Source organism: Anomaloglossus baeobatrachus, chromosome 6, assembly GCF_048569485.1.
Source record: "Anomaloglossus baeobatrachus isolate aAnoBae1 chromosome 6, aAnoBae1.hap1, whole genome shotgun sequence".
In the NCBI taxonomy this organism is placed as follows: domain Eukaryota; kingdom Metazoa; phylum Chordata; class Amphibia; order Anura; family Aromobatidae; genus Anomaloglossus; species Anomaloglossus baeobatrachus.
The window spans coordinates 275,663,695-275,675,613 of NC_134358.1; the positions used below are offsets into that span (position 1 = coordinate 275,663,695).

General features: G+C 38.7%; 1 protein-coding gene across 3 annotated transcripts in view; it reads left to right on the forward strand.

The window, feature by feature from the left end:
• Positions 1-10,820, forward strand: part of LOC142243203 (cadherin-10-like) — a 758,404-nt gene extending 747,584 nt beyond the window's left edge. For all 3 annotated transcript variants that reach the window (XM_075314858.1, XM_075314857.1, XM_075314859.1), the window contains one exon: positions 9,712-10,820. In XM_075314858.1, coding sequence (XP_075170973.1) covers positions 9,712-10,202 — 491 coding nt within the window. In that variant the 3' untranslated portion in view covers positions 10,203-10,820. The remainder of the gene's footprint in view (positions 1-9,711) is intronic.
• The last annotated feature ends 1,099 nt before the right edge of the window (positions 10,821-11,919 follow it).

Sequence of the window (11,919 nt, forward strand, 5' to 3'; positions counted from 1 at the left end):
TTGTTAACCCCTTCATGACCAATGACGGATCTATCCGTTATGGAGCGTGTGACGTTAAGCCCCGCCCCCTGCCGCGGGCAGGATGCGGTGACTTGCGCACATATCAGCTGTTTTTAACAGCTGACATGTGTGCCTGCATGTTACGAGTGGAATCGCTTCCACTCGCAACATTTAACCCCTTACATCTCGCTGACAAAGTCTGGCAGTGAGATGTATATGTGCACAGCCATTACATTTACATACCGCCACCCCCATCGGAAGTCACATGCGTGATCACGTGACTTTTGGTGGTTGCCATGGTAGCACATGGTCATGTGATGATGCCTGTAACTAACATGAGTCACTTCCTCTCAATGCCAGCATTGTGCCAGCACGGAGAGTAAAGCACCATATCTGCAGTTCTCAGCTGTGTAGCTGAGATCTGCAGATAGGGCAGAGCGATCGGATTGCTGATCGCTCTAGCCCCCTAGGGGGACTAGTAAAATAAAAAAAAAAGTTTTAAAAAATAAAAAGAAAAACAAAACCTAAAATTTCAATGCACCCCCCTTTCGCCCCATTAAAAATTAAAGGGTTAACAAATTTAAAAATATACAGATATTTGGTATCGCCACGTTCAGAAATGCCCGATCTATCAAAATCTAAAATCAATTAATCTGATCAGTAAACGGTGAAGCGGCAAAAAAAATTCCAAATGCTAAAATTACGTTTTTTGGTATCCGGAACTGTTGCACAAAATGCAATACAGGTGATCAAAACGTAGCATCTGTGCAAAAATGGTAGCATTAGAAACGTCAGCTTGAGATGCAAAAAATAAGCTATCACTGAGGTCCCGAAAAATGAGAACGCTATGGGTTTCGGAAAATGGCGCAAAACGTGCGCCACTTTTATTGGACAAACTTGTGAATTTTTTTAACCCCTTAGATACAAGTAAACATATACATGTTTGGTGTCTACAAACTCGCACCGACCTCAAGCATCACAATGATACATCAGTTTTACCATATAGTGAACATGGTGAATAAATATCCCAAAAACTATTGTGCGATCACACATTTTTTGCAGTTTTTCCACACTTGGAATTTTTTTTCTGTTTTCCAATACACTATATGGTAAAACTTATGGTCTCCTTTAAAAGTACAACTCATCCCACAAAAAATAAGCCCTTACATGGCAAGATTGACGGAAAAATGAAAAAGTTACGGCTCTTGGAAGAAGGGGGGCAAAAAACAAAAACGCAAAAACGGAAAAGGCTCTGGGGCGGAAGGGGTTAAACCACTGTATGGTCTTTTCCACCTTGCTGCTTTCAGGGTGTTTACCATTTTCTTAAAGCCTAGGCCATTTTTATGTGGAGCAACAATTCTTTTATTCCGATCCTCAGAGAATTCTTTGCAATGAGTGCAATGTTGAAATTCATGTGATTAGTATGAAAGTTTGTGAGCGATAACACCAAATGTAACACTCCTGCTTCCTATGCACACTTGAGGCTTTGTAAGATTAAGATCATATGACAACAGGGATGGAAAATTGCTAATATGGCACAATTTTGCCCTTTTCACTTAGTGGTGTACTCACTTTTTTGTCAGCAGTTTTGACTGTGTGTTGAGTTATTGAGGGGTTACATCAAATTACACTGTTATTCAGGCTGTACACTGACTGCTTTACATTATATCAAAATGGCATATTTTCAGTGTTGTCCATTGAAAAGATTTAATATAGTATTTTCAAAAATGAAAGGGGTGTAGTAACTTTTATAATATACTGTATATTTAATAAATGATTTATTACTTTCAAATTCTATTAGTTTTTCCAATAAAACAAGCTCCATATGTTATATGCCGCGGTTCCTATTCATCACGGGTCAGATCCCGAGTGCCTTCTGGGGTCTCAGTCTCCCATTCTGACTCAATTGCTGTGGCTGCTGCTGAGCCTGGATGCTAATATCAGCGCCTAGCCACGGCACATGTGTTCTGCCTGAGCCTAAGTATGGAGAATGTGCTAGTGTGCATGCGCGTGATGTGGAGGAGTCTCATTGGTGGTCTTATATCAGCAGGTCGAATGACATGGCGTTGAATCATTGGTGGTCGGATGTCAGCAGGTCTGATGACGTGGCATGCTCAGATTAGCCCTTGGGCGACGTCCATGCCAACTGGACATGAATTGTTTGTTGCAGTGCTGAGGTTATTTAAGCCTCCTGCCGGTGCACATAGGTGCGCACTTGTCATAATACCTCAGGGAATGAGGATGTGTGACTGAACATCATTACCGTGACCTGGGTCTGTGAGAGTTACTGCACATCTAAGACAGGTCGCTTAGGCAAGTTACTTTCCATACCGTGACCTGGTGCTATGAGAGATACTCCACACCTTGGACATGTCATCTAGGCAGGTTTCCATTCATACCGTGACATGGTGCTGTGAGAGATACTCCACACCTTAGACAGGTCACCTTGGCAGGTTGCCTATAGATACTCCCGTTATGTGCACTGTGTGCATGCAGGACAAGTCTGTCACACTACACTACCTCTCCAGGGTCACTGGTTAAGCGTGTGTTCTGAGTGTGGGTGTGTGCATGGGATTCTACTTTAAGTTATTGATTTGGGAACCCTCTTTGAGGTCAATATTGGTTACAGCGACTATCTCCAATTAATTTGCAAAACCTCTGTGAGGTTAACGTAGTTGAATAGTTACTCACTCAATACCCCTGTGTGCAGCTAACACAGGCTATTGAGTGTTGATTTACATTTACCTATAGCTGTTGTGTCCGCCTTGTCCTTTGGACTACTATCTGCAATATTCCATCTCTGCACGGTGGATCCCAGGTTGCAATTGAAATATTATTTCCATTCAATCCGCCAACCCCATAACACTATAGCTCTGGTTAAAAGTCTTCTTTAGTGTCAAACTATTTCAGGTCCTTAACGAACTAACTATAAAATTATAGTTTTCAATAGAGATGAGCAAACCTCCCAAAGTTCGGTTCAGTTTGTGTTAGCCAAATGTACCTATGTTCGCTGAGCAGTTCGCCGAACATATCCGAACATCATTGAATTCAATGGGACGCAAAACGTATGTGTTAGTAAGGGCTAATGGGGTTGGTGTTAATAAAGGCTAGGGGGTTGGAGTTGATAAGAGCCAGGGGGGCTGCATAATAAAGAGAATAAGGAATAGAGCACTGCTGTACTTACCAAGTCTCCCACATGACAGTAACACTACTTCAGGGTCCGCTCATTAAACCTCATAGATATTCACTGCTTCCACTGCCCACTGGCAGTCCCGGCGTCAGTGATTGGTTGCAGTCAGACCGCACCCCCATCCTGTGTGACAGTATCTGTGTTTGTTTGGAATCACACACATGTCTGCATCCTTATAGTGGTGTAAAAATAAATAAATACAAAATTTAGTTAGGTCCCCTCATATTCTGATACCAAGCAGCAGATATAGCAGAAGGCTGTGGGCTGCAACCCCCAGCCGTACACATTATCTTGGCTTCATATAAAATACGAGGGAACCATTGTGGATTTTTTAAATTATTTGATTAAATAATTTTTTAAAAACATAACATGTGGTCCCCTCCAATCTTGATATCTAGTCATGATAAAGTCAACAGCAGGGGACTGATATTCTCAGCCTAAGGAGGCCCATGGTTGTTGCAGATTTGATGCAGGGATTTGGTGTATAAATTTCACCACCAAAAATGTATTTCCTGTAAAAAACAAACAAACACAGTTTAGGCGTGGTTTTCAGCCTGGAGATGCAGATTTGGTGCAGAAATGTCTGCCCAGATTTCTTCACCAAATTTGTATCTCCTGGCAGGAAAACACACTTTATCTGAGTCAAAACGGTGTTTTTTGTGCAGGTTTTTTGCCAGGAGATGTAGTTTTGGTGCCGGAATTTAAACAGAAAATATCTGCACCAAATCTGCATCTCCTGGCAAAAAGCCCCACCTCTATACAACATGAAATACGCATTACATTTTGATGCATTTTTTTTCCAGAAGATCCAGATTTGGTTAAAGAGTTTGGTGTTTAAATTCCAGCACCATATGTGCATTCCTTGGCAAAAAATTGAGATTTTCATGCAAGACTGAATGAACTCAGTTCACCTGAGGTCAGTTTACCTGCAGTCACAGGTGGGGTACCGTGGGAACCTCCTGCTGTGACCACAGATAAACTTATTGATGTTACCACTCACAGCTGAGGCTCAGTCAGTGTTTGCCTGAAGTTGCAATGGGTGGTCAAATTCTGTACTGATCCCACATGATGTGACTTCAGTATGCAGCAGAGCAAGGATTGTTGTAGGACCTTGTGTGGATTACATTGAACCTGGGTGCTTGGTGGGTTAATAAGAGACAAGATAAGGAGACAAGACTTTTTTACATTTTATTTCAAATAAAAATTATTTTCCATGTTTGTGTTTAATTTCTTTTTACTTACAGGGTTGTTATGAGGTGTTTCATAGACGACTCCCATCACTAATTTAGGGCTTGATGGCAGCTGTCATTTGTTGACAAATCACAGCTGTCAATAACCCCTTATTTTACCTCGATTGCCACAGCATCAGGGCAATTGGGATGAACCGAGTAAAGCACCTGTATTGTTGAATTTAATAGATGCAACAATTATGGGCTGCTTCGGGCTGCTATTTTAAGGCTGGCAGGCCAAATAACCATGGGCCTCTCCAGACAGAGAATACCAGCCCCTAGGTATTGGCTTTATCTTAGCTGAGTATCAAAATTGGGGGGATCGCATGTGGTTTTTTAAAATGTTTTATTTAATTAATTAAAGTAAGCTGTACGGGGTCCCTCATATTTTGATACACAGCTAATGCACATGGCTAGGGGCTGCCGCCTGTAGCCTTCTGCTTTATATGTGTAGGGGAATTAAAATATGGGGGACCCTACACTATTATACTTATTTATTTATTTTTACACTCCATTAGGGGACCCAGATAGCCTTTTTGAGTGTAACCAATCAGACATGTCTGCACGCTGGCAGTCTGACTGCAGCCAGTCACAGACGTTGAGTGAGGGAAGCAGTGAATATGTATGGGATGTAATTAGCAGTGTGACAGCCGCACATACGGAGACAAGGAAGTGATCTCCTCATTAATCATCTCCCCCCACTCATTATACAGCACCCCTTTACTAGCCAAAGTCATAATAAGGTAGAAGGAAAGCATTAGTGAAACCATGAACAGTTACCAAACAGAGCCAAACATTGTGAATTTTGAGAAAAGTGCTCGCACTTCCAACACGAATCTGAATGGGCAAGGCTCATATGAATTTGAGATTGGCGAACCTTTTTGAACAAGTTCGCTCATAAACCTCAAGATTACATTTATAAACCTCTTACTTACTAGTTTCCAATGCAAAAATGTTTGTATTTTTTCTTAAACCATTGTTATCTCATAATTTATTAAAGTGTTGATTTGAGTGAAGCAGAACACTTACAGTTACATAACCAACATCTCTCACTGGCAACACCGGAGAATCTTGACAGTGTGCAGTGCTAACACATGTCAAGATTCAGAAGTCTGCAGTCACATAAAGATTGTAGACTTTAATTAGATGACCAGACAACTCCTTAAACAGAAGATGCTTGGAACAATGGAAATCTTCACTTATCTTGCATCGTCTCTTGATTTGAAGAAAAAAAAATAAAAAAAATAAACTGGTAACCCTATAAGAATTCACATTTAGTATCTTTAGTTATGCAGATTTCCCAATAATGATCCTTTTTTATATAATTCCTTTTGTGTTTGTCCTTGCTTCAGTCTATGTTGCTTTATTTTTGTGTATTTTTTATACCGTTATAGATTTTGTATTCACCTTTCTTCCTTTAAACATTTAAAGTTGTTCACCAATTTATAGCACAATAATGCCTGAGGTTAGGAACTTTAATCATCAAACGATAATTTTATGGTATGTTTGATTATTCAACTATGACCATCTTGCCAGGCAAACACATTTATAGAGAAAAAATAGATATTTAATTTAGTAAAAAAGAATCAGCAATATTCATATTTTGTAATTAGTTTCCACAATTATATGCTTGCTTATCTAAAGGCACAGAAGGGCAATGAGTGAAATTGGAATTCTAGAGACTTTTTCCCCTTGCATTTTTGTATTTTTTAATTCAAAATTATTTATGAAAATAGGACATTTATAATTCCAATGCTTGTAAAGAAAGAATAAAGTGTCACCGAGTAAATATGAAAATGACAGTTCTACTAAATGACACTTTGTATGCCTACCCAGTGTATGTTTCACTGAATCATTTTCTGGACATGTTCTATAAAGATAAGTGCAACTTCTGCAGGTCATTATTTATGTATGTCAGACTTTTATGCAAATTACCTCTTCAGAAATAATTGAAATTTAATTTCTGGATATTTTTACTTTAACCCATTTTCCATTTTACCAATTGAAAAAGTTTTTCTGCAGCAAAAGGTTTCTAAATTTCTGTATTTTGTCAAACCATGAGTTTATTTTAGATTTTTACAATATAGTCTATTGAGGAAACTTCCGCAACCTATATTTATTTACATATTTTATAAAATCTAAATACCTGTCATTCAAAATTTGATGAAGTGATGAAATGTATTTATTTAATTATAAAAACTGAATATGTTTACTCAGTATGTAAAAATTCTCCTGTCACTTTTCTTGTATTTTTATATTAATATGGATGTGTGCCCTGCAGAAATGTATACATGTTATATGAAGAATATAAAGATGGTGTGAGATTCGATTTTTATTTAACTACCTGTATTGTTTTTCTAATAAAAAGAAATTTAAGTGGCAATCTACAGTTTTTTCAGATTGCCTAAGGCTGACCAGTCACATTATGGTGGTGTCACACACAGCGACGACGACAACGTCGTCGCTGCTAAGTCACCATTTTCTGTGACGTAGCAGCGACGTCCCGTCGCTGTCGCTGTGTGTGACATCCAGCAACAACCTGGCCCCTGCTGTGAGGTCGCCGGTCATTGCTGAATGTCCTGCTTCATTTTTTGGACGTTGCTCTCCCGCTGTGAAGCACACATCGCTGTGTGTGACAGCGAGAGAGCGACGAACTGAAGCGAGCAGGGAGCCGGCGTCTGGCAGCCTGCGGTAAGCTGTAACTACGGTAAACATCGGGTAACCAAGAAGCCCTTTCCTTGGCTACCCAATATTTACCTTAGTTACTAGCGTCCGCCGCTCTCACGCTGCCAGTGCCGGCTCCCTGCTCCCTGCATACATAGCTGGAGTACACATTGGGTAATTAACCCGATGTATACTCTGGCTAGGAGTACAGGGAACAGGGAGCCGGCACTGGCAGCATGAGAGTGGTGGACACTAGTAACTAAGGTAAATATCGGGTAACCAAGAGAAGTCCTTTCCTTGGTTACCCGATATTAGTTACGCTTCCACGCGTCGCTGCTGGCTGGGGGCTGGTCACTGGTCGCTGGTGAGATCTGCCTGTTTGACAGCTCACCAGCGACCATGTAACGACGCAGCAGCCATCCTGATAAGGTCATATCGCTGGTTGTGATCGCTGCTGTGTCACTATGTGTGACACCACCTTTACATTGCCGTAGACAGGATGACGCTTTGGCCATCATTTGGCTAACAGCTATGTCAGCTAAATCTCCTATACACAGGAGTGGTCGTACTGCACAGTGCTCCCATGTTTCATATGAGAAAGCAGGTGGCCGACATGTTGGCCATGGATTTATCTCCAAGAGAACGATTCCATCAGCAGTACAAAATTGTATATACAAAACTGACATCTCCCCCTAACATCAGTCTCTCCTTGTCCCCATTCACATGAAACCATCAGTCAAAACCATAGATATTGGTTGATTCAACAAACTTTAGTCTAATATGTATGGGGTCCTTTATCCTCAATAGGTAAAGACCCATTGTAAAGTTGTTGGGAGATGAATAGGTTAATAGAAAATTGGGGTTTCAGGGAGAAAGGGACCTAAGAGATATGACTATGATGAGTGAGCACTACCATGCTCTGGTGCTTGGTACTTTTAAAGAGAAGTTGGATGCTCGGATGGGCTGGTCTCGATTAACTGGATATAATGAAAGTTAAAAGGCAACTCCACCATTTTTCCAGAAGATTTCCTGGAAAAATACTTGAGTCCCTCAATTACTTCCATTTTACTCGGGTATTCAGGTCTCCCCATATGAACATCCAACTGCTCATTATGAGTACTGAGCACCCAAACATGGCAGTGCTCGCTTATCACTGAATACGACCACTTTCAAAAGCATTTTCTTTTATTTAAATGCATAATTTTTTAGCTAATATAATTTTTGCAGTTTTTTTTCATAAAAATTGAAATCCTGACTTTTCAACTTTTAACTTGATTCCTTGAGTTACTGACTGAGGGTCTGCAATTCTTCTCTTTCTTTTACTGAACTCCTCTAAGTGGATTTATGACTCCATCAAAGCTGAGATTTGTTGTGGTTTTACATTAACTTAGCTTCAGGAGAAGACACATAAAACTAATAAATCTTGCTATATCAGATGAAACTTAAGAAGGAATTTACTGTTAACGATTTTTTGTACTCTGAGGCCATGGAAGCAAAGGTGACCATATCATAGTTACATAGTGTTACATAGTTACATAGTTAATTAGGTTGAAAAAAGACCTAGGTCCATCTAGTTCAACCTTCCTCCACTAATTATACATTTCGTCAGTAAGTCATTTATAACAAGCAATGTTGTGTGTACTGAGGAAAACCTCCAGTTCTTTTTTAAAAGTTGTTATAGAGTCTACCATTACTACCTCTTGTGGTAGGGCATTCCACAGTCTGACTGCTCTAACTGTAAGGAACCCTTTCCTATTTAGCTGCCGGAATCGCTTTACTTCCACTCACAGTGAGTGCCCCCTGGTCCTTAGTATAGTCTTTGGAAGGAATAAGTTATATACCAGTCCTTTATATTGACCACACATGTATTTAAACATATAAATGAGATCTTTGCTGAGATGTCTTGTTTTCTCAGTTAAACAAATTAAAATAAAGACAAATTATTAGATCCCACAAACATTAATTTTTGTCTTATTTCATATCCTTTTTTTTAAGTAAAGAATATATACTTAATTACAAACAAAATATATTGTTTTTGTTCCTGGCAGCCTACACTCATATACACAGGAAACTCACAATATATAGATGTTTACCTGTCAATCATATATCAGAAGATACATTTTTATGGCCATCTCTCACAGGGTGAAAAACTGGTAATTGCTGGGCACATCCTGGTGGATATGGTTTCTATAATCCACCAAACCAGTGGCAGACATACCACCGATGCATCCGGGGCAGCTGCATCGGGGCCCAAAGCTTCAGGTGGCCCTTGCTGGCTGATTAATAATGAGGGCAATCTGGCAATCCTTTTAATCCCATAAGTACTAAATTCTAAATGGTATTAGTTTCCAACATGAATTACAAAGACATATTCCAATTCTTTGACATTCACTATACTATCTGAGCTACTGGATGGATTGTTTCACAAAATTTAAAACATTCTGAAAAACATTCTGTTGCAATATGACCCCTTTAGCCTGCATTACATTGATTTAGGAGCATTATAGAGTAATTTTTGCGTCATGCCCTAAGTTTAAATTTTAATATTTATAGAAATTATTATTATTATGAGAATAATTTACTAACTGTATTAACATGTTAATTTCTTATTTTTTATTTCTTTTGCAGTTATTGTAGTACTGTTTGCTGCCCTGAAAAGACAGAGAAAGAAGGAGCCATTGGTCTTGTCTAAAGAGGACATCCGAGACAACATTGTCAGTTATAATGATGAAGGAGGTGGAGAAGAAGACACACAAGCTTTTGACATTGGCACTCTTAGAAATCCAGGTGTTATGGAAGATAAAAAACATCGCAGAGACATTATTCCGGAAAATTTGCTGTTACCTCGGAGTACTGCCTCTGTTCCAGACAATACAGATGTTCGTGATTTTATTAGCCAAAGGTTAAAAGAGCATGATAATGATCCTACTGCACCTCCATACGATTCACTTGCAACATATGCATATGAAGGCAATGATTCTATAGCTGAATCTTTAAGTTCTCTAGAGTCTAGTACTACCGAAGGGGACCAAAACTATGAATACCTCAAAGAATGGGGTCCACGCTTCAACAAACTAGCTGAAATGTATGGCAACGGGGAGAGTGATAAAGATTCATAACTGAAAAATCTGTCATCATCCCCCCTTTTTTTTTATTCCAAAGTGGAATAAATTTACGGGCACTTGGAAATGATATTAACAATTTTAAAATACAGTTTTTTCTGACACTTGGCACAGTGTTAAAATAATAACAATAACACATTAAAAAAAAAAGAAAAAGAAAAAAAAACAACTTTTTACCACAATCATTTATTTCGTCAGTTTTTATTCTATGTAGACTATCACCTTAGTTTATGGCTAATGTTAATTACTAACCGTGGATCGAATGCCATGGTTACTATGTTGTCTGTCAAATGATCATTTTGAAAACTTGAACAGAAGACTACTTCCTCGTACAAACTCATAAATACATTGCTTCTATTGGGTACTTGGCTGCCTTTCCATTTGCAGCAACAGTTTTTTTTTTCCCAGAAGGAACAAGGAAATGATTTTTCTGATACTCTGCAAAGTTCTGTACATTAAAGTGTACTGAAATGTACATGTGATGTTAGTAGGTGTGATGCAGCTGGTGAAGATATATGTTAGTAGAACGTCATTTCATCCAATAGTATCTTGCCAATGTTTTATATTTATATTTTTGTATTTATTTTTAAGAAATAAACCTGTTTTTACAACTTGCTTAATGGCTAAATGATTTTAATACAAGAACATAGCCAGTGGGGACATTGTGTAAATTAAGCAAATTAACCATAGATACATTTGGTATGAGTAAATCAAAATTAATTTTCCATTTCCTCAACTAAAAAGCATAGCTTTTGGGTTCATTATTGTTTTACTATGTCTTTCATGAAAATGGTGTTGTATTTATAGAGCTTCTACTTGCAACTAACCACCTAATGGGCAGATATATTGAAGTTATGACTGCAGGTTTTAAAAACAGACTAACCAAAATATTAATGCATTATCATTTATATCAGTATCATTTGCAATTAAAATATTATAATCAAACTTCACATAAACATAGCTATAATAGCTATTAAAGACAATCTGTCAGGAGGATTTTGCTACCTCATCTTTGAGCAGTATAATGTAGGAAGAGACCCCTTTTCCCAATGATAAATCCCGTAGTTTTTTGGGTGAAGCAGTATTGACAACATTTTCTTAGATGTGGCATGAATGAGAACTCAGCAGAATAACCCCCAGCCCCCACCCCACAACTCTCTGTGTACAATGTCTGTTGACTGTGACATGCTCATCAGAAGAGGTGGCCTGGTAGGTCTGGTAGGCAACTGAGCTATACTTCATGCAAATGTAATGTCCTAGGGATAAAAATTTCCTTGTGTGGAAACAATAGCATACAGCTTAATAAGTGAGACATCCCTAAATTTTCTGTTTTTACCCCTAAAGCATGCTGTTCTTTAATTACATAGCAAAAAGCTGCTGACAGATTCCCTTTAAAAATTAGCCATATGTAGTACACGTTAGTTACCACTCTGCACACTATACTTTTTAAATTTCATTATTTGCTGTAAGGAAACCTGTCACCATGTTTTTACTAAGACATCTAAGAGCAGCATATTATAAAGGGAAAGAACTAAATTCCAGTGATATATCACTTATTGGGTTGCTTGCTGCAATTTGATAAATTCACTATTGTATTATCTACTTGTTCTATGAATGCGGAGCTCAACACAACCCCACCCACACCACTGATTGGTAGCATTTTATGTACACACTGTAGAATAATGAGCTGCCAATCAAAGGTCATGGTGAGGGT